At 37.2% G+C, this 24,687-nt stretch overlaps 1 protein-coding gene across 1 annotated transcript; it reads left to right on the top strand.

The window, feature by feature from the left end:
- Window positions 1–838: 838 nt before the first annotated feature.
- LOC311590743 (vomeronasal type-2 receptor 116-like) lies at window positions 839–24,053 on the top strand (the record flags this gene model as incomplete). The annotated part of the gene is made up of 7 exons (XM_084770015.1): window positions 839–906; window positions 8,606–8,728; window positions 13,484–13,766; window positions 14,054–14,194; window positions 16,351–16,443; window positions 20,230–20,353; window positions 23,149–24,053. 7 exons carry the CDS (start codon window positions 839–841, stop codon window positions 24,051–24,053), a joined length of 1,737 nt encoding a protein of 578 aa, XP_084626141.1.
- Between the last annotated feature and the right edge of the window lie 634 nt (window positions 24,054–24,687).

The following is a 24,687-nucleotide window of genomic DNA, read 5'->3' as shown; positions in this document are numbered from 1 at the left end:
CTTGCAGGTCTAGACACTCAGGGAGTTGGGTGCTGCACAAACTGCTGTACCAAGCAAGGTCAATGCACGTAGGACACTCTTTTCAGATATAGCTAATGGACAGCTCATTCTCCATGGTTGTGGTGAGAGTGGGGACTGCCTCTGACATGAACTTTGCTACCCCCAATTTGAGCACTTCCCCTTGTTGGGGAGGCATGGTGGTGCTCAGAAGAAGGGGAAGCAGGTTATCTTGATGAGACCTGATAGGCAAGATCTTACGGTGTGTGAAAGGGTTATCTTTCTGTCACAGGTCTAGGGGAAGAGAAAAGAGTAAAAGAGGGAGGGGGAACAGGAAGGTACAAATAAAGATACAACGTTCAGGATTTAATCTAAGTAAATTATTAAAAAATAATAATGACCAAATAGGTTAGTGAGAGTAGGGGAGTTACTAGTGTGAGTTGAAACTGAGGGTGCCAGTGTGGTAAGCAGGATACAGCTATTTTATTTAGCATATGTAAGTTTTGCTCCATTAAACCTCTCATGGAACATTTTGTATTTTAATAAGTTAGCACCGAACATAGACACTTGTCTGCCATGTTTATTTAAGCATTATTCATAATAAGCAATATCTGAAATCAAATTTAATGGCTCACAACAGATGATAAAATAAATAAAAAATAACATCCAAGATTTTGTGATTTTACCTTCATATCATATTCATATCATATTCATTTGTTATTTGTAATATATTTTTAGAATCTTAAAAGTTTCATTAAATATATTATCCCTTGGGGCTATCAAAAATGGAAGTGCCAACTATGCACTGTGTCTGAGCAGCAGGATGGAGCCTAGAGATAGGATGGGAGCTAGAGACCACAAGACCTGGAGAGCCCGAGATGAGCGATATGGACGTGGTGCAGAGCACAGGTCGGTCTGGCCTTGGGCCATCCAACTGGTCCAGGGAGGATGGGTTCTCAGCCTCCAGAGACTGGCTGCATATCAGACTGTCAGCTGTAGCTGTTCTCTATGTCTTCAGTTCACCTTACTAGTTCAAAGAGGATCCCAGGTCCCACCTAGTCGCACACATGGCTAAGGACAGATTCTCGGATAGAGGGTGTGTCTCCCACTCTCTCTCTGTTACACTGAATCTAGGTCCCATGGCAGGAGCAAGAATGAGCAGGAAGAAGTTCAGGCCAGAGGACAGCTTCCACACTCTCTGGCCGACTGAACCTAGGTCCCACTGCCAGGGCTGAAGCAAGAAGAGGCATGCCTGAGAAAGAATGGGCAAAAGCCTGAGACAGCTATGAGATCCACACTCTCTGGCATACTAATCCGAGGTTCCAGGGCCCCATTGCCAAGTGCAGGATCTCAAAATCCCAACCAAAGACCAATATTACGTTCATCATCTCAGACTGAACCTTAGCCTGCAGAGCACCATCACCAGCCTCTGTTGGCTCAGTGGGGAGACCAGAATGTGAGGCAAAGTCCCTTGCAGCTGAAATCAAATCACCTGCCTGATCCACTGAAAGGTCCCCTGATTCCCACAGGTGAGGAGTATAGATACTCACCAAAGAACTACATTTAGTGACCAGTGAAGGACACCAAAACCACATCCCAACATCAGAAACAGCAAGACAACTAAAGACCAGCATAAAAACACAAAGAACAAATCTGAAAACAATATGACATCTCCAAAACTCAATTATCTCAAATAATTAAACCCTGGGACTGCAAACACAACCAAAGCACAAGAAATGATGTCAAATCCTTAGCAATGAAGATGATAATGGAGGAAACAAACAAAATCCCTAAACAAATACGAGAAGATTTGGACAAACAGATTGAGGACTTCAGAGAGGCCATGACAGAAGCCTATAGAGTGGAAAGAAGAAATCACTAGAAGAAATTGAGGAAAATGTGAACAATCAGATGAAGAAAATCAATAAAATAGTTCAAGACGTGAAGGTGAAAATGGGAAAAATGATAAAAGCACAGACAGAAGAAAGCTGGGAAGAAGAGAAATTATAGAAGAAAACAGGAAATGCAGAGGTAAGCTTTGCTAACAAAATTCAAGAGGTGAGAACAGAATCTCAGTTGCAGAAGGTACAATAGAAGAATTTGATGCAACCATCAAAGAAAATGTTATGTCTCAAAAATTCCTGACACTAACCATCCAAAAAATCAAGGATATTATGAAAAGATGAACTCTAAGGATGTAGGAATTGAGGAAAAAAGAAGAATCCTTGCTCCAAAGCCCAGAAAATAACTTCAGCAAATTTATAGAAGAAAATATTCATAACTTAAGGAAAGAGATGCCTATAAACATAAAAGAGGCCCACAGAACACCAAATGGAATAGACCAACAAATAAATTAATTCCATTATGTAATAATCAAAACACAAATTGTATAGAACAAAGAAAAATATTACAGACAGCAAAAGAAAAGGGCCAAATGGCAAACCTATGAGAATTATACCAGACTTCTCAGCAGAGACCATACAGTCCAGAAGGGCCTGGGTAGAGGTCCTGCCAACCCTAAGAGACCACAGATGCCAGGCCAGACTACTATACTCAGTGAAACTTTCAACAACCACTGATGCAGAAAACAAGATGAGAAAAACAAATTCAAACAGTATGGATCCACAAATCTGGCCCTACAGAAGGTACCAGAAAGAACACTCCAACTGAAAATGACAAACTACAACCAAGATAACACAGGAAATAGATAACTTCACTGTAGCAATACAACCACACAAACACTCTACCACAACCAACATCGAATTCAAGGGACTTAACAGCCACTGTTCATTAATATATCCCAACAACATCGGTCTCACTTCTCCAATAAAACGACATAGACTAATAGAATGGAAGCATAAACAAGACACAGCGTTCGTCTGCATTCAAGAAACACATCTCAGCAATACTGATAAATAACACCACAGGGCCAAAGGCTGGAAAAAGGTATTCCAAGCCAACAGACATAAGAATGAAGCTGGTGTAGCCATTTTAATATATAATAAAATAGACTTTCAATCGAAGTTAATCAAAAGAGATAAGGAAGTAAACCTCATACTCATCAAGGAAAAATCCAACCAAGATGACATCGCAATTCTGAGCATCTATACAGACAGTGGAAGGACATCCACATTTTAAAAAGAAATATTAACAAAGCTTAAATCATACATTAATCGGAACACATTAGTAGAGGGAGACTTCAACACCCCACTTTCACCAAAGGATAGGTCAATGAAACAGAAACTAAACTGGCAAATAATAAGGCTAACCAATGTCATGAATCAAATTGATCCAACAGATAGCTACAGAATTTCACCCAAACAGAAAGAATTATACTTTCTTCTCAGCACCTCACAGAACCTTCTCCAAAATTGACCACATAGTAGGTCACAAAGTGAGCCTCAACAGATACGGGAAGATTGAAATAATAAATTGTATCCTATCCAATCACCATGGTCAAAAGCTGGACTTCAATAACAACAGAAATAGCAAAAAGCTTACACACACATGGAAACTGAAAAACTCTCTACTCAACAACTGGATCAATGAAGAAATAAAGAAAGAAATTAAGGACTTTTTAAAATTAAAAAAAATGAAGACATAACATACCCAAATTTGTGGGAAACATTGAAAGCAGTCCTAAGAGGAAAATTCATAACACTAAGAAACTTCATAAAGAGACTTGAAACACTTCAAATAGGCAACATTAAGATACACCTGGAAGCTGTAGAGAAAAAGAATCAGCAACACCCAAGAGGAGTAGATGGCTGGAAATAGTCAAACTTGTGGCTGAAATCAATAAATTACAAAGAAACAGAACAATTCAAAAAATCAACATAACCAGAAGCTGGTTCTTTGGGTAAATCAACAAGATAGATGAACTGTTTGCCAATCTAACTAAAGGCAGAGAAACACTATCCAAATCAACAAACTCAGAAATGAAAAGGGAGATAAAACAACAGACACTGAAGAAATACAAAGAATCATTAGGTCCTATTTCAAAAGCTTATAGTCCACAAAATTTGAAAAACTGAGGGAAATGGGCATTCTCTTGATGAAAACCATCAAAGTTTGAGTCAGTATCAGATAAACAAATTAAATACTCCTATTTCTCCTACAGAAATAGAAACGGTCATCAAAAGTCTCCCAAACAAACAAACAAACAGGCCCAGGGCCAGATGGTGTGTGTGGAGAATTCTACCAGACCTTCAAAGAAGATCTAATACCAATACTCTTCAAACTACTCCACAAAATATAAATGGATGGAACATTACCAAACTTATGCTATGATGTCACAGTCATATTGATACCTAAATCTCAAAAATATCCAACAGAGAAAGAAAATTTCAGACCAATTTTTCTTAAGAACATCGATGCAAAACTATTCAATAAAATACTCGCAAACTATATCCAAGAACACATCAAAAATATTGCTCACCATGACCAAGTAGGCTTCATCCCAGGCATGCATGGGTGGTTCAATATATGGAAGTCCATCAATGTTATCCACCACATAAAAAAAATGAAGGAAAATACCACATGATCATCTCCTTAGATGCTAAGAAAGCATTTCTCAAAATCCAACACCCATTAAAGTTTAAAGACTTGGAGTATCAAGGATACAAGGCACATACATAAACATAATAAAAGATACATACAACAAGCCAAAAGCCAATATAAAATAAAATGGAGAGAAACTCAGAGAAATTCCACTAAAATGAGGGTCTAGACAAAGCTGCCCACTCTCGCAGTATCTCTTCAAAATAATACTTGATTTTATATAAGAGCAATAAGACAACACAAGGAGATCAAAGGGATCCACACTGGACAGGATTTCTCCTGTTACCTCAAATTACCACTGTTTGCAGATGATATGATAGTGTACATAAGTGAGTCCAAAATTCCACCAGAGAACTCCTCCAGCTAATAAATACCTGCAGCAAAGTGGCTGGATACAAAATTAACTCAAGGATAGGGAGAATAAACATAGTAAAAATGACCACCTTACTAAAAACAATTTACAGATTCAGTGCAACCCCTATCAAAATACCTAAACAATTTTTAAAAACATTGAAAGAACAATTCTCAAATTCATAAGAAAAAAAAACCAGAATAGCTAAAACAATTCTGTACAATAAAAGTTCCTATGATGGAATCTTTATACCCGACCTACAGCTGTACTATAAAGCAACAGCAATCAAAACAGTATGGTACTGGCATAATAATAAGCTGGTTGATCAATGAAATTGAATTGAAGACCCAGAAATGAATTCACACACATATAGTCACATGATTTTTGACAAAGAAGCCAAATCTATACAATGGAAAAATGATAGCATCTTCAACAAATGGTGCTGGTCTAACTGGATGTATACATGAAGAAAAATGCAATTAGACCCATATCTATAACCATGCACAAAACTCAAGACCAGATGGAATAATAGCCTCAACATAAAACCAGATAAAGTAAATTGGTTAGAAGAAAAAGTGGGGAAGAACGTTGAACCCATTGGCACAGGAGACAACTTCCTGAGCAGAAGCCCAATAGCATATGACTTAAATTCAAAAATTAATAAATGGGACCTTGTGAGGCTGAGAACCTTCTGTAAGGCAGAAGACACTGTCAACAGATAAAAACAACAGCCTACAGATCAGGAAACGTTCTTCACCAACCCTACATCTGACAAAAGTCTAATATCCAAAATATATAAATACCTCAAGAAACTAAATGCCACCAAACCAAATAACTCAATTAAGTTATGGGATACAGAGCTAAACAGAGAATTCTCAACAGATCAGTATAAAATGCCTAAGAAACACTTAAAAATGCTCAATGTCCTTAGTCATCAGAGAAATGAAGCTCAAAGGGACTTACATTTATCAGAATGGCTAAGGCCAAAAACTCAAGTGACAGCACATGTTGCTGAACATGTGGAGAAAGGAGAATACTCTTTCATTGCTTGTGGGAGTGCAAACTTTTACAACCACTTTGAAAATCAATCTGGCCAATCTGGTACTTTCTCAGAAAACTGGGGATAGGGCTACCTCAAGACCTAGCTATTCCACTCCTTAGAATACACCTGAAAGATCCTCCACCACACAAGGACAATTGCTTAACCCTGTTCATAGCAGCCTTCTTCATAATAGCCAAAATCTGGAAACAACCTGGATGTCCCTCAGTTGAAAAATGGACAAAGAAACTGTGGAACGTTTACACTGTGGAATACTACTCAGCTATTAAAAACAAGGAAATCTTGAAATTTGCAGGCAAGTGGATGGAACTTGAAATGATCATCCTGAGTGAGTTAGCCCAGACCCAAAAATATATACATGGTATATACTCACTCCTAACTGGACACTAGCCCCAGAGGGATGTCCTCTGAGAGTCTTCATTCAGCAGGATATTGGGACAGATGCTGAGAATACCTATTGGGACCCCATGTGATAGAGGCATGGGAGAATGGGAAAATATTAGGACCCAAAGGGTCCAGAAATCCTACAAGAAGACCATAAAGGATGGCAGATTGGGACCTAGTGAGGTCTGCTAAAACTACTGTACCAACCAAAGAGAATGCAGGTAATAAGTATAGGCTCTCTATTCATCTCTAGCCAATGGATAGCACATTCTCCTCAGTTGTGTGGAGAGTGAGACTAACTCTGACATGAACTCTGGTGTCCCCTGTTTGAGCACTTCCACCTTGGAGAGGAAGGCCTGGTGGCACACAGAGGAAAGGTAATTAGACTATCCAGATGAGACCTGATAGGCCATGTTCATATAGTAGGTGAGGAGGTTCCCGTCTGTCAAGTGCCTAGTGGAAGAGAACATGGTGAAAGAGGAAGGGAGGAAGGAATGGGAAGCGAGGGAATAACAATTGAGATGTAATCTGAATGAATTACTTAAATAAATTAAATATATTATCTCTTATATTTTAAATATATACAATGTTACTTTTAACTAAATGATAAAACAGATAGATATTTAAAATTTGCTTGTGTATAATTCATAAACGATTGAAACCACAGATCAAAGATGAAACTAAGCAAATACAATTATTGGGTCCATTCTTCTCTTAGACCTATTTGAATTCAGTGGAAAAGCACATGGTAGTCTATACATAAATAATGGATTTGACCTCAACGTGGAAAAAATAAAGATATTATTAGCAGGAATTTGGAATGGAATAGAAGGTCATTATGCTAAACATGCAGAATTAAGAAATTCTGAATTTTCATAGATTCTAGTTTCAACAGTGTGTGTCTTGTATCTATGTGTGTAGGAGTGTTTGTTGGTGTGCGTGTGTGTATGTGTTTGTGTTTCACAGACATTTTTACACAAAAAATTGTTCAGGGACTATTTGAAGAGTGCATAGGCCTACAGGAATTAGGGATGGAATATTCTGTGAATCTAGTGGGAAGAAAATATCAGTATATGCTTATACTGGCAATTCAGATTCTACACTGCAATGAAGAAAAGATTATTCTGAAATTTGTATAGGAAGAGTTTACACATTAAAATCACAGTTGTTTCCCAATTATTCACTTCTAAGATACTCAGCACAAGTATTCCTTACAGATATTACTTGAATGGAAATGGGTATAAAACAATACTGAAAAGCCAAGATGAAGTACAAGAAATGGGTTATCACATTTTATTGATCTGTGGGAACTGAGGCCCTAGGATGGAGATCATGTGTTAGAACTCAAATATTTAACATAGTTTATTACTAATAATGTAGGTGTTGGTTGAGGGATAAGTCTTATTTAATATTAGAAATGATACATAAAGGTCATGAGTTTCTTTGGATATTGTTGAACTTTTAAAAATCAACATTTAAAGTGTGCATGAGCTGCTATTTTGTGAGTAGCTGGATGGTTTTTGGTACAACATGACTCAAGAATTTTCTGGATTTCACCTGATTATTGGTTCTCCAAAACTAGAAACATAGGCTTTGGGTGGAAATTCTTTATTTGTCACTGGTGTGACATATTTCACAGTGTGTATGCTCTGAGGTTCTCAGATGGCCCAGACAAGTGGCTAACTCTGCATCATATAGACTTGGTGGTACAATGCTCACCATGTAGTCGTGAGCCATTTTGTATGCCCCTTCTGAATCAATAATTTATATTTCACTGTGCATAATCTACAATCGTCTACTGACATAATTTCTATTGGTGTACACATAAACAAATATATAAGATAGTCCTGAAAGAAAATTTTCACTAAACAGCCTCTGCTCAGGGATTTTAATATCCATAAACCTGAATGATGTCATGGAACCAGAGACAGAACTATTATCAAATATATTTTTCAACTCATGTTTACCACATGGACTGTGGACTTCAGATGACAAGTCCCAGGGAAGATTCCTCCAGGAATGAGGAAGGGCCTAAGGGAAAAAAGGAATCATGAATGTGCAAGTAAACTTTCCATTGTCCAGAAAAATAAAAGAAGATATAAAGACCTGGGTGCCCATTTGTTAGGCTGATATGCATGACACTTCACAATCAACAGTACCGAGGCACATAGTAGGACAAAGATGTTCACTTTGATTTTGTTCTACATGCTTCTGAACACTCCACTTCTCATGATGAGTTTTACCCCTTCCAGGTGCTTTTGGAGAATGAAGAATGAAGAAAAGTACAGAGAGTTCATGGAAGCGTGTTTTTTCTTCCTTTATACCGTGCAATGGTCTGTGGAGAAAGACTATTTTAGCAACATTCTGGATACGCTGTAAGTGCTTTTTAAATTTTCATGTAGATGTCATCACAAGTATTTCTGGAGAGGTCTGAAGATAAGAAACAGAACAATGCTTTGAATGTTGTCTTTTTATTCCAATGTGCACACAAAGAAAAAACACCAAATTCTTTTTTAAACTTAATGCTCTTTTATGAATTTAAATTTGCCTATGAAGTATTTTGTTTCTTCTTGTTAGCTTCCTGATTTCAAGGCCAGAAGTTAAGTGAACAAAGCAATCTCTACTGTGATCATTAGGATTAACCCTCATGTTGACAGTTTCCATTGCACAATACCCAGTGCTTTATTATCAAAAGATACCCCATACTATTTCAAAAAGTTTCATTCTGAGAAGGTAAAGTTAAATGGCCATAGAGTGTGTTTCTGTCAGTGTGCAACAGTGTGCAGTGAGTTCCTGTGTAGAGGCACTTAATATTTGGAGTACACCAAGGTGCAGAAAGCTTTCACATAGGTGTTCATTTATTCTCTAAAATTATCTGGATGTGGTCACTCTATGACTTTTGAACCTGCATCAAAAATGTAAGTAGGATTTCTGTCCAATGTGAACTTTAAACATGTCCTTATATCTCCATCTTAACTTGTATACATACATAACCATTGCCTTGTAAGTAGTACAAAACCCAGTTCTTCATTTTCTATTTAGCATAAAGAAGGAATACTTAGACTATAAATTTTATGTTTCAAAATTGAGGCTATCTCTAATAGTGGTGCTCATTTACTTTCCTTGTCATCTGACTGGGTTAAATTGGTAGCATGTGTAGGTAGTTGACAGTACTTGAGAACATGATTATAGGAGTTTCCTAGGAGCTCATCTCTTCAATTATTTAAGAAGTATGTACATGTTTGATGGGCAGTGGGAGTGAGGAATTGGAGGATACAAGGGATGGGATAATAATTGAGATGTAATATGAAAGAATGAATAAATAAAAATAATAATAAAAGAAAAAAGAATTATGTGTCTTCCTTTTTAAGTCTAAGTTGTTTATTTTCTGTCACTTCTATCACATTGGCCAATTATGTTTTTCTTTCAGTAATTTTACTAAGTATAATTGCATATTTTACCATGTAGTTCCTGTATACATTTTGGCTTTATGGATTTCTGATAGTTGTTTTTAAGAACATCACCTTATACGACTAGGCTACTCTGACATCTGAAGTAACTGGTGTTTCTAAAGTTTAGCATTCATAAGTTAGTGTTTGAGTCACACAAATTCTAGTCTCAAATTCCTATTCTGTGGTACTGAAACGTTCGTTGGCAATTTGCTGTTTGGTACTAAAAGGGTCTATTTTGTAGGCAAAGATAACACAAAGGTACAATTTCTACGTGGAAAATTAATAATGCTTAAATCTGTGTGAAGCATTCAGAATGAAGGATTATGTCTGACGTTTGTTGTTCAGATGACGAGAAATGACTAAGAAGAGAGGGGAGGGATTCCTCTTCTCATAAAGAGAAACAAAAATATCTTATATTCCCACTTAATTTTTGCCCTTTTTTATTAAAAGGATATCATAAAGATTTCCCATATGCTTTAATCTTTACATTGCAATTTAAAAACATGTAATATTGGCACAAACAAATCTCACTGCAATTTCTAGATGTTCCTTATTCTCAGTAAGATGCTAATGCTCTGCTAGTATAACTGGAAGTGTGGTCAAAATATGTTTTAGCACAAAGAAAGAGTGCTTAGATTGTAAATTTTGTGTTTGAGAAGACAGAGTATCACTAATAGTGGTGATTCTTTGTTCCCTTGTCACTTGACTGAGTTACATTTGTGGCATATATAGTTGATAGTGCTTGAGAAGAGAAATAGAGAAGTTTCCTAGTACCTCATCTGTGCGGTTCTTTAAGAAATGTGTGACTTCTTTTTATATCTAAGCTGTTTATTCTCCTACTCTTTTATCACAGTTATTACTTACATTTGTCTTTTAGTAATTTTACTAAGTATAATTGCATATTTTACCATATGGACACTCCACACATTTTTACTTTGTGGATTTCTGACTGTTGTTTCCAAGCACAGCAAGCACTTTAGACTACTCAGGCACTCTGGTAGCTGAAGTAATTGATGCTGTTTATGTTTAGTATGCAAGACTTAGTGTTTGTGTCACACAAGTTCAAGTATCAACTTTCTAATGTGTTTTACTGAAATTTCCAATGGCATTTTCTGTGCTGTAATAAAGGGTATTCTAAAAGGACCATGGCCCCTAGAGGGGGAGACCTGGTGGCACCCAGAGGAAGGATAGCAGGTTACCGAGAAGAGACTTGATACGCTATGAGCATATATAGGAGGAGGAAATCCCCCTCAGGAACAGTTATAGGGGAGGGGAATAAGGGGAAAATTGGAGGGAGGGAAGAATGGGAGGATACAAGGGTGTGGATAACCATTGAAATGTAACAAGAATAAATTAATAAAAATTAAAAAAATAAAAGGAGCTACTTGTAGAAACAAAGATAACTCACAGATACAATTTCTAAATGGAAATCTAATTATATTTAAATATGAGTAAATCATGCTGAGTGAAAAATTATATTTGATGCTTATTGTTCAGATGACAGGAAATAACTAGCAAAAGACATGAGAGATTTTTTCCCATTAAGAGAATAAAAAAATCTCAATTTAATTTTTGCCCATGTCATAAAAGAGCATTGCTTAGGTCCATATATCCAGACACATACAGGCATACATCATTTTTAAGTAATATTTTTGTTTATGTATTTTACCTACTGATCATTGCCCCCTCCCTTCTCTATTCCTGCCCTCTCCATCTACTCCATCTGCATTCTCTGTTATTCAAAGAAGAGGAGCCCCCGACCAAATCACCTCAACTCATCAATCACATCAGGACTGAGTGTGTACTCTTCCCATGTGGCCTGAAAGGGAAGCCCTACCAAGGGAAAGAAAGTAAAATAAACAGGCAACAGAGTCCATGTCAGAGACAGTCCCAGCTCCTCTTACTAGGTAACCCACATGAAGCCTGAACTACACATCACTTAAGTCTGTATAGGGGTCCTAGGTTCAGTCTTTTGATGATCCTTGGTTGGTGATTGAGTCTCCATGAGCCCCTCTGTGCCCTGATAAATTGACTGTTGATTTTCCTGTGCAGTTTGTGTTAGTTCTTCATCCTTCTATACTTCCCCCTACTTTTCTATAAGACTCCCAACACTCTTTGTCTAATATTTGGTTTGATTCTTAGCATATGTTTTGATTCACTGATGTCTGGAGCCCTCAGAGGACAGCTATGCCAGGCTCCTGTCTGAAAGCACAGCACAGTATCAATAATAGTGTCAGAGGTTGTCTTTCTCCTGTGTTCTGAGTCTCAGTTTGGGCCAGGCATTGCTTGGACCGTCCCTCAATCTCTGCTCTATTTTTATCACTGCATATCTTGTAGGAAAGGTAAATTTAGAGTCATAGTTCTTGTGGGCTAGTTGGTATTACACTCCCTCCATTAAGAGTTCTTTCTAGTTAGAGGGTGTCCTCCCATCTGAGTCACCACCATATTATCCCAGACATGTCTTATTTATCCATCTTGTCAAAGAGATTTCTCTACCTATGCCTTATTCTTACTGTCCAGGCCCTCTGGCCTGCTGCATCAGCTCTCCCCAGCTCTGATATCCACCCTCACTTTAATCTGAGCTCTCTCTCCTACCTTGTTCCATATCTTCAACTGCTTCTGCTGTCTATTATATTTCCATTGCTGAGTTAGAAGAAAGCATCCTCTCTGAGTTCCCCCTTCTTACTAATTTTCTTTGGGTCTGTAAATTCTAGTATTTTTATCCTGTACTATATGGCTAAATAAGTACATTCATGTGTGTTTTGTTAGTCTAGGTTATCACACTCAGTAGATGTTTTCTAGTCTACTTGCCTGAAAAATTCATGGTTTTCTTTGTTTTTATATCTGAGTAGTATTTCATTTTTTATTCTCCATTGTTGGTTTGAGAGATATCAACATTTTCTGGATTCTGTCTATTATGAATAAAACTGTTATGAACATAACTGAGCAAGTGTCCTAGGATATATGTCCAGGTATGGTAAAGCTATGTCTGGAGGTTAAGCTTTTACCAGTTTTCTGATAAAGTAACAGATTGATTTCGAAAGTCAGACATATATCTATTTAAATATGCATCTCTTGTGTGTGTGTTTTTAAAAAAATAAACCAGTAAAAATATGTTCTACCTGAAAAATAATCTTAAAAGAAAAACAACAATATGAAGATGGATAGAAGAGAATATGATAAATATATTTCCAACTAATTATAATGAATTGTTAATACTGGGACCAAATGTTGCCCCAGAAACACTCCTGTGCACTCATTAGTCATTCTTTCACTACCTTAGCCAATTCAGTTAATGTCATATGGAAATACCAGAAACTCAGAGGCTCAACCTTTATGTGTAATTTTAATATTTCTCTATAATTAATAAATGAATACATCATCAGGTGTACAGCTTCATGTAAGCCTGTGGTCTTGTCTTTACCTTCTGAGCAAGTACTCAATAACCACAGATGGAAATGTTTTCCATGGAATATGCATATTTTATGTTGACGAACTCACATGAAATTTTTTGGTGTCCAAAGATTCCATATTTTAATGTTTGCAAACCTTATTCCATGGGATAATTGTTGCAAACATAGGGATAAAGACAATATCTTCAAGTATATAGTAGTAGTATTGATTGCAAATTATTATGTGTCTACTTCTGTACATAATAAATATTGTACCATTTTACAGAACACCAGCTGAAAGCCAGTTTCCTATGGTTTTGGCTTTTTCCTTGGATGAAATAAACAGAAACCCTGATCTTCTACCAAATATTTCTTTAGTATTTTCAGTACCACAGTTTATAAGTGTGTCAGTATTAAAAGATCTCATTCATGTTCCTCGACAAATTCATTGGTTTCCTCCTAATTATGACTGTAACAAAGTAGTCAGTTGTACAGTACTTCTTACAGGACCAAACTGGGAAGCATCTGTACTATTTCACATATTCATGTCAGGCCATGAACCTCAGCAGGTAAGAGTTTGTGCGTTTAAAATTTAATTAATTTGTGTCTCTATTGGTGGCTTTGATAAGATGCAAAAAGGGTGGTAAAGAGGAGACTGGTCTTACTGGCCTTATGTCAATCAGTGTAGTTCAATGGTATTATTCAAGTACTTGATGGGGATTTGGAATTTCTTTGTGTGAAATGGGAATAAGAGGAGAAGTAACAGGTAAGGGGGATTTCTAGATCTTTTTACAGATAAGATGTGTTTACAAGATCTTAAAGTGCATGTTTCCTCATGCTACTTCCTGTGTCCCAGGTTATTCATCTTACTTATGGGCCTTTCCATCCTCTCCTGAATGACCGTGTACAATTTCCCTATATTTATCAGATGGCCCATGAGGATACATCTCTTGCCATGGCCCTCGTCGCCTTCTTACTTTATTTAAACTGCAACTGGGTAGGGCTGGCCATCTCTGACAATGAGCAGGGTACACAATTTCTTTCATATTTGAAACGAGAGATGGAAAAGGAGACAGTCTGCTTTGCCTTTGTGAACATGATTCCAGTGAGCATGGAGGTGTACATGTCAAGAGCTGAAGTGTATTACAACCAAATCATGACATCATCCACAAATGTTGTTATCCTTTATGGTGACACAGACAGTACTCTTGCTGTGGCCTTTAGAATGTGGAAATCTCTAGGTATACAGAGAACATGGATCACCACCTCACAGTGGGATGTTCCTACAAGTAAGAGAGATCTCACACTTGACCCATTCCATGGGACTCTTGCTTTTGCACAGCACCATGGTAAAATTTCAGGTTTTAAAACTTTTGTGCAGACATTAAACCCTCTCAAATACTCAGATAAATATCTGGCAAGACTGAAGTGGATGAACTTTAACTGTGAATCCTCAGCATCTAACCTGAAGACAATGAAGAACTGCTCATCCAATGCCTCACTGGAATGGCTAATGGCACAGACTGTTGACATGGCCTTCAGTGATAGCAGTTATGACATATACAATGCTGCATATGTTTTGGCCCATGTCATTCATAAGATGCTTCTTCAATGGGTAGAAAATCAGCCAACTGAAAATGAGAAAAAACATGGTCAAATCTGCTCGAAGGTAGGGTTTTTTTCTATTGGATTATACATGATCTTATCAATGTCATAGTTTTTAAGAGCCTCTCAGATGATTAGCTGAGTGAACTAGGAAATGTTTTCCCAAAACCTAGGTTTCTAAATGCTTTTTAAGCTGCTGCAATAAATCTAGAGTTATGTATAGATCTTTAATACAGAGGTATTGGAATGAAAGACACCATTTATCAGTGAAATCAGTGATTCTGTAACAGAGCAACTGAATATGATCATACTTGTTCTAATATTGGAGAGATTAGCCTTTTCTCATTAATGGTGTCCATGATGAGGAGATGAGTGTTCATTATTTCGGAAATTTGCGGTAATCTGCTCAGGGGATTGTTTTCTCAATTGATTCTCCTCAAATGTAGTCTCTGTTCATCTTCCTCGAAGTCTTATTATAATTGCACAGAAATAGTTATGTGAATCAGTTTATTAAACACACACACACACACACACACTCATTTTTGAGTATATGTTTCTCACTGTATTTGTGTTTCTAAGTGTGTTTCTGTGTATTTGTGTATATATCTGTGTTTATGTGTCTGTGCACAAATATGTGTCTCCTTGTGTTGTGCGTCTGTGTGTGTGTTTGTTTCTGTCCATCTGACTATTTGTCTGTGTTTCAATGCTCATGTGTATGTTTGTTTCTGTTTTTGTGTATGTTTCTGTTTGTATTTGTCAGTTCATGCATCTGTGTGTTGTGTGTTTCTGTATATTGGACTGCACATATGTATATCTCTTGCTCTGTGTGTGTGTGTGTGTGTGTGCATGTGTGTGTGTTTCAGTCTGTCTTTCCTTTGATATTGTGAGCATAAATATGTTTTTGTGTCAATGTCTCTCTGTGTGAATGTTTGTATCTCACTATGTCTCCCTGAGTGTATTTGTCTGTGCATATGTGTGCCTATGTATGTGTTTGGTACATTTCTGTACTTGTGTGTCTGTTTGGGTGTATATGTCTGTCTGTGCCTGTGTCTGGACATGTGTGTTAATGCGTGTGTAAACAAATATGGGGCTATATTATGTGTGTATATCTATATAGATGTGGGTCTCTCTGTGTGCAGATGCATGTGCGTGTGTGTGTGTATGGTGTGTGTTTGTGAGTTGTACATGTATGTTGTGCTTGATGTGTAAGTGGTTGTCTATGCTTGTGTTTCTTAGTTTCTTTTCAGTGAACTAAAATTCTGCAAAAATTATGACAAATTAATATATCGTTTTGATTTCATTGAAAATGTCCACCTGATACCTTCAATAAAATTGCATTTCAGATGAAATCATCATACATTTTCTCAGATCTGGGAAGAGCATATATATTATATAATACTGCCTGTTTTTCAGAGGCACTCCTTCATGAGAAAGACCCACTTCACTAGTCCTACTGGAGACAAAGTGACCATGAACCAGAAAGAAAAACTTCAGAAAGAGTATGACATTTTCTACATTTGGAATCTCCCACCTGATTTTGAACTTAAGGTGAAGATAGGAAAGTTTAACCTAGATTTTCCACATGGTCAACAGTTGCATTTATCTGAAGACATGCTAGAGTGGGCCACAGGAAGTCGACAGGTGGGTTTAAAGAACTGTACTGATTCCCATTACATAGAAGTAAACACTCTGTGTTTAGTTGGTCCATTTATGCTTTTTTATAAGTTAGTGAAATGAAGTAAACTGTCACATAAGGAACCTACTTCTAGTCTCCTATGTTACATTTCTTATTTTCAATATTTTTTTGTTATTTCTTCAAGGCGTTCATGCAATAGTTACACTGTATTTTATTATAACAGAAACTGTGTCTTTGTTTATTAATATGAATATGAAACAACTTTTGACCACTCATTTATAATATTTCCAGTAAAGGGAGCAATAGACTCATGGTACCATTCTTATTACCATGTAGTGATTTCCTCACTTATTAGGAATCTCTGATAAAAAAGTTAAAGAGACTGAGCCTAACTGGAATGATGCAGTAAATTAAGAAATTAGAAAACAAACTCATCATTTTTTAGTTTTAATTATCTTCTTAAATTTACATTTTTTATTTTATTCATTTTACATCCCAGCCTTAGCCCCCTCCCTCATGTCCTTCCAGGCTCACCCTCTCTCCTCCTTTCTCCTATGCCCCTTCCCTAGTCCTCAGAGAGGGGAACCCTTCTCCCCTACTCCCTGACCCCAGCCCACCAAGTATCATAGGACTGCCTGCATACTCTTCCTCTGTGATTTGGTAAGGTACCCCATCAGGGGGAAGTGATCAAATTGAAGGCAACAGTTTTATTTTATATGTTTGCTTAAGCCTTCCAACAAGGAATCCTTAAATTGGCAACCTCTCTAATCATAAATTAATAATTTTGTGATACATATTAAATACTGTATGAATTATTACTTTGCATTTTCTTTCTTTTTTATATGTATGTGGGTTTTCTGTCTGGATGTATGTCCATGCAACACTGGAGTATGTGGTGTATATGGATCTTAGAAGGGTGATGCAGATTCCTGGGAATGTGAGACAGCTTAGATGTGCAAAATGGGTGCAAGAAATCAATTGTTATACACAATTTGTCCATGCTTCAGCTCTGAATTATGCCATGTAAAGAAACTGATCACTACAGTATTTTTGCTTGGTCCTGTTAATTGTTGTGTAGTTCATTCAAACTAATGAAGCGGAGTCTAGTTTCCTTCTATGTATTTGGAGGTATTGGTAGTAATATATTTTTGGTATGCAGAAATTTGTGAATAAAAAATTCCATCATAAATCCAGTATGATCTTTTCTAATTCCATCCATTTGTCCACAAATTTCGGGACGTCCTTGTTTTTAATAGCTGAGTAGTATTCCATTATTCCATAGTGTACATATACCACAGTTTCTTTATCCATTCTTCTACTGAGGGACACTTAAGTTGTTTCCAGGTGCTGGCTATTATGAAAAGGCTGCTCTGTACATGGTTGAACATATGCCCTTGTTATGTGCTGGAGCATGTTCTGGGTATATGCCAAGAAGTGGACTTGAGGAAGTCCTAATCCCAATTTTCTGAGATAGCACCAGATAGATTTCCACAGCGGTTGTACAAGTTGGCATTCCCACCAGCAATGAAGGAGTGTTCCTCTTTCTCCACACCTTCACCACCATGTGGTGTCACTTGAATTTTTTATCTTAGCTATTCTGATGGGTGTAAAGCAGAATCTCAGAGTTTTTTTGATTTGCATTTCCCTGATGAATAAAGATGTATATCCTCACTGATATTAGACCAAGGGACATGTCCCTCGAAAGTCTTCACTTAGCAGGAAATTGGAATAGATATGACAACACCCTATCGGGACTCTAGGTGAGAGAAGAATAAGAGAATGAGGAAATTGATGGATCCAGAGGGTCCTAGAAGCCTAGAAGAAGAACCTTATGGTGGGCAGATCTTGGACCAGGGGTTATTCTCAATGTACAGCACCAACCAAGGGCAATACGTGCAGTAAACATGGAACCCCAATGATACCTAGCCAATGGACAGAACATTCACCACAGTTGAGTGGAGAGTGGGGACTGACTTTCACACAAACCCTTGTGTCCCATATTTGACCATGTCTCCTTGATGGCGAGGCCTGGTGGCACTCAGATGAAGGATAACAGGATAACAAGAAGAGACCTGATGTCTTATGATCATGTACAGGAGAGGCGGTGCCCCTCAGTCACAGACATAATACAGAGAAATAGGGTGAATGCAGGAGAGATGGAGGAGCAGGATGATATAAGGAACGACATAACAATCGAGATGTAATATGAATAAATTATAAGAAAAGGAAGAAAATGAGATAAAGTAATGTTCCCTGTTCTAGATAGAGTTGAAGTATCCCAATGCTAGAGAGTGAGACCCTGTTTCACAACTACCACAACCAAAGGAAGTGTTCTAGTTAAGTGTATATGTGGAGAATATGAGATGAACCTGTGTACCAGTGACAATGAGGTTTTCACTTAGACCTTAATACTGAATGAAGGATTCAAATGAGCATGCAATGATCAGCTAATTTCTACTGCTCCTTACAGAGCCTCATCATAAAGTTCAATGTAATACAAAGCTAACCTTTCTTTAACCTAAGAAAACCTTCAATTAACATCAAACAAACTAACTTAAGAATATATTATTAATTTGTTCATATTACACCTCAATTGTTATCCCATACCTTGTATTCTCCCATTCTTACCTCTCTCCCAATTTCCCCCTTTGCTCCTCCCCTACATCTGTGACTGAGGGGGACCTCCTACCCCTCTATATGATCATAGGGTATCAAGTCTCTTCTTGATATCCTGCTATGCTTCCTCTGAGTGCCAACAGTCCTCACAATCAAGGGGATATGGTCAAATATGGGGCACCAAAGTGTGTGTGAAAGTCAGCCCTGATTCTCCACTAAACTGTGCAAAATGTCCTGTCCATTTGCTAGATCTGGGTAGGGGTTCAAAGTTTACTGTATGTTTTGTCTTTCGCTGGTGCCATAGAAACAAACTAACTTTTACTCAGGTTCTCAGAATATTTGTAGGATCCTTAAAGTCTTCTCACTTCAGGAAATACATCACATTTCAGCTTCTTACACATCAACTCGGCACTTTGTCACTAAGATAAGACTTTTCAACTGTTTTTTCTTTACACTAAGTTTGTGATGATTTGAAGTCTTAATTTACTGGAGGATGTGTTTGTTATCTGAGACTTGAGGAGATATTTCCCCTGTTTTGGATGTGCTTTCATCATATTTTGCTAAGTCATTGCTTTGACTAAACTTTGGCCATGGACAAAGTGAGGATTAATGATCGTTTGGCTCATGGGTTATAGACAAAGGAAGACAAGGACAGAATTTGGAGACTGAAACTAAAGCATAGGGCCTTGAAAGAACACTGCTTACTGGCTAGCTTTGTTTCATTTCTCATACATCTTTGTCTAGCAACAACATTGTCTTTAGTAGACTGGATATGCCTACAATGAATACCAAATAATAAAATGCATTAGTGGTAGAAAGATGGGCTATCCTGATAGAGAGAATTTCTCAGGTAAGGTTCATTCCATGTTCTCTACCTTTTTACTGTACTTTGCGTCAGCTTGATGAAAATCAGCAAGGAAAACAGGTTGCAATCTCTGTAGTGTTGGCTCAAAGTACACTAAAATTTTTCCATAATGTCTAAGATTTGGTAAAGAACTCCACTTTTCATCAACTTGTTTTAATATATTCACACATTTGGCATTATACAAAGTGCTAAGTGACACGTGGTACCTCAGCTTCTGTATATAAAATAAACTTATTGATATTTCAACATGCTACTATAATATAGTTATGGATGTAGTAGGTAAAACTCAATATGTATCTTATATCCTCAGATGGTGCTCTCTGTATGCAGTGCTGATTGTGGTCCTGGATTCAGAAAATTCAGGCAGGAGGGAATGTCACCCTGCTGTTTTATTTGTATCCAATGCGCAAAAAATGAAATTTCTAATGAGACAAGTGAGTGCTGCTGTGATAAATGCTTTACACTGAGACCCCTCTCCACCAAAAAAGGGATACTGAAGGAGTCTAAAAGGCAACTACAAAAATAAAATATAACATTTTCTCCATTAGCAGTCACAGGAATACAAACACTAACAATGTGATAACAACAACAACAACAACAACAACAACAACAACAACAACAACAACAGCCACAACAATAACCACAAAAACCCTTTTGCCTAGATGTACATTTTGATTCAAGTTATTCCACATCATATTTTCTCAAAGAAACAAAATCAAAGTGCAGTGTGAGCACATTCTGTATGAAATCTTTTATGGTTATTAATTTTCCCTATAACTTCATGCATACGAGTTTCCAGTCATGAATTTTTAAAATGTGCATTTATTCTTTTTGCACATATATATGTATATATAATATCTCTACATGTGTTTATGTACATGATATATGGACAGAATCCAACAAAAGACAGAATATGGCACAAGAACTGATGGACTGTGTAATGGAGGTGCTAGAAACCAAATCTGTATCCTTAGAAAAAAATTAGAGTAGAGATCCAAAAAATTCATATAAATTTATCAAACACTGCTGGGTATGAGACAAAATTTGTCTGATATGTAGAGCCCCATTTTCTTTTTTCCCATACGTTATTGTAATTTAATCTGAATACATCTCAATCGTTATTCCCTCACCCATTTTCAAATGTCTGATGTGATTTGTTTCTAGGAAGGTAACGATAATTCTTAACACATGATGTACAAAATATAAGGAGTCTTATATCAAATATATTATAAAGAGCACCCAATTAATAATTTCATGAAATAATAGATTAGAATGGTTTTGTACTGAAAGCAGTTAGTACAAACATTAAATTTTTATTACAACCTACAAAGCCAGTTTAGTAAAATGATTATATACTTATGCTTGACAAAATGCAAGTGGACAATGTGTCGTTTTTACAACATTTGCCATTGATACTATGCAATGAAACTCAAATTCTAAAAGTACATTTCTGGCCAATAATATGGCTCTACATTTAAATCATTTGCCACTAAGACTGATAGCTGGAATTCATGTCCAGAATCCATATAGTGAGAGGAGGCAAAGAACTCTTAGAAATGCTTTTTCACATCTATTCACTCAAATGACATCCATAATGATTAAACAATCGGTAATACAAATGTTGTAAATGTTAAAAATGAATAAAACTAATGGTAATTATATCAATAAATAAAAAAATATTAATATCATTTTTAGGTGTGCATGTGTGTTGCGAGGGTAAGTGTAAATAATGAGGACAAATGATGTTAAGAGACAATTAATACCTTTATAGTTAAGTTTCAGGCAGTTGTGAAACACTTCACATGGGTTCTGGGAAATGAATCAAGTCTTGTGCAAGAGCAGGACATTTTCTTCATAGTTCAGCTAACTTTCCAATATTTTAGGCAAAATAACTAGTTACAATTGCCCATCAATAAATTGTTCTACATGAAAGACATAAAAAATAGAAAGCACCTTATAACTCTGTGCAACTATCTAATGAATCATCACAATTCCAATGAAATTTCCTACCATTGCCATTTCAGGAGAGGATATTATGAGTGAAGTAGTTTGTTCCACACAAAAAATCTGGGTCACTGTCCAGATGTGCTGGCACACGCCTTTAATCCCAGCACTTGGGAGGTAGAGGCAGGTGGATTACTGTGAATTCTAGGCCAGCCTGGTCTACAAAGTGAGTCCAGGACAGCCGAAGCTACACAGAGAGACCCTGTCTTGAAAAAAATCTAGGTCACTTTTGGGTTTTGTTTTTATTTCTTCCATACTGTTTATTGATATATAAATTTACTTCAGATTATATTCGTAGAGTCCGGGTCTCATAGGGATTGAAATTAGGATAGCAAGAAGATGCTGAATGCTTCCCATGAAGGTAAAATCAAGATAAAGGGCTTTGTAGCGATCAGTCTGTAGAGAGGTTTCTACTTTCAGTGATAGAATTAGTGCTTCTTATGATCAAGACTCAGGAATTGTTTGTCTATACTGCCATATTAGAACATAAACAAAGACAGATTAATAACTCTTTTTTATTTTTTGCAGTTTCAAACCTTTTCATTATGTTTATATACTGAGAAACTTTACTTCTTGTACTCACATTCCTACTTCTCCCAAATGATTATCAAATATATGAGCACATCTGTTACACGTTTTTGGTCACATAAATATAAACACACACACACACACACACACACACACACACACACACACACACACATGCTCCCAACCCTAATGATTTCTTTTACTGTTTGTTAGATATCATTATGCTTGGGCTGGCAACTAGAAAAGCTATCATGGTTCTTCTCCAAGCAGAAGACAGTCTCCTTCTCTGATAAAAAAGCATTAATTAAACAGTCAGTGAACTCAGGAGGCACTGAGTGCATGGTAAAGGAGGTTTTAAAAGACTCAATCACGCTGTGGTTAATGAGTTTAGACTTTGTGAATTTACAAATCTAAGTCATTTCAAGATAGCATCCAGAATGATTTAAGAAATCTAGTTTCTGAAAACCTTTAAAACAATGTCAGGAACACTGTTAAGTAGACAAAATTTGGTTTGGTTTTCTTCTATAAAAAGATGATTAGAATTAATAAATAGAAGCATTTTTGTACAGCAATATCGTTCAATTACATTATCAGCAGTAAGAGGGAGTTATTGCAAGGCTTTCCCAACAGATTTATTGAAATGTCTTCTAAATAAACTGCTGAAGCTATACTAACAAATATTTCCTTTCTCAATCAGACATAGACCAGTGTGTGAAGTGTCCAGAGGACCAGTATTCCAACACAGAGCAGAATCACTGCATCCACAAAGATGTGGTATTTCTGAGCTATGAAGACCCCTTGGGGATGGCTCTGGCCTTAATGGCCTTGTGCTTCTCTGCCTTCACAGCTCTGGTTCTTGGGGTATTTTGGAAGCACAATGACACTGCCATCGTGAAGGCCAATAACCGCGCTCTCAGCTATATCTTACTCATGTCACTCATGTTCTGTTTCCTTTGCTCCTTGCTATTCATTGGCCATCCCAACTCAGCCACTTGCATTTTACAACAAATAACATTTGGAATTGTATTCACTGTGGCTATTTCTACTGTGTTGGCCAAAACAATTACAGTGGTTCTGGCTTTCAAAGTCACAGCTTGTGGAAGAAGGATGAGGTACATTCTGGTTTCAGGAACACTTAACTACATTATTCCCCTCTGTACACTCATTCAAATTATTCTCTGTTCAATCTGGCTTGCAGTTTCTCCTCCAGCAATTGATATTGATGGAGAATCTGAGCATGGCCACATCATCATTGTGTGCAACAAGGGTTCGGTAATTGCATTTTACTGTGTAATTGGATATTTGGCCTGTTTGGCTCTGGGAAGCTTCACTGTTGCTTTCTTGGCCAGGAACCTGCCTGACACATTCAATGAAGCCAAATTCTTGACATTCAGCATGCTGGTGTTTTGCACTGTGTGGATTACTTTCCTCCCTGCCTACCATAGCACCAAGGGTAAGGTCATGGTGGCCTTGGAGATTTTTTCCATCTTGTCTTCCAGTGCAGGGATGCTGGGGTGCATCTTTGTTCCCAAGTGCTACATAATTTTATTAAGACCAGACAAAAATTCCCTTCAAAAGATAAGGGAGAAATCATATTCCTAAAGTCATATTTCATGAATATCTTTTGTTAAATTAATTAGTTTATTTATTCAATTTACATCCTGATTGTAGACCATATCCTTTCTCTCCTTACAGTGCTACTTTTCCTCCCTCTCTCCATCCCCTCTCCCTTATGCCTCAGATTAGTGGAGATCGCTTTGCCATCCACCCCAGCTCACCATGTTGCATCAGGACTGAGCCTGTTCTCTTTCACTACGGCCTAGAATGATAGTCCCACAAGGAGGAAGTGATAAAGATATGGCATCACAATCATTGTCAGTAACAACACCATACATTTTACTAGATGACCCACATGAAGCCTCAGGTGCCCATCATCTACCTCTGTGTAGAGGGCATACTTCCAGTCCATGCCTGGTCCTTGGTGTTGCCTCAATTTCAGCAAGCCTCTCTTTGCCCTGGTTATCTGCCTCTTTTGGTCTTTTTGTGGAACTTGTCTCACCTCAAGGTCTCTTTCTCTTTCCTCCCACTGTTCTACTCAATGTTTGGATGTGAGTCTCAGCATTTGCTTTTAACTTGTGCTTAGCAGAACTTCTCAGAGAACAACACAGTTAACCTTTGGTCTACAATCATAGCAGAGTATCATTAATAATGTCAGGGGTTGGCTCTGTCCATGGAC

The sequence above is a fragment of the Acomys minous genome, assembly GCF_964271855.1.
Source record: "Acomys minous genome assembly, chromosome: 20".
In the NCBI taxonomy this organism is placed as follows: Eukaryota; Metazoa; Chordata; class Mammalia; order Rodentia; family Muridae; genus Acomys; species Acomys minous.
Note: the sequence above shows the minus strand (reverse complement) of the source record. Positions and strands in the feature narration are given on the sequence as shown.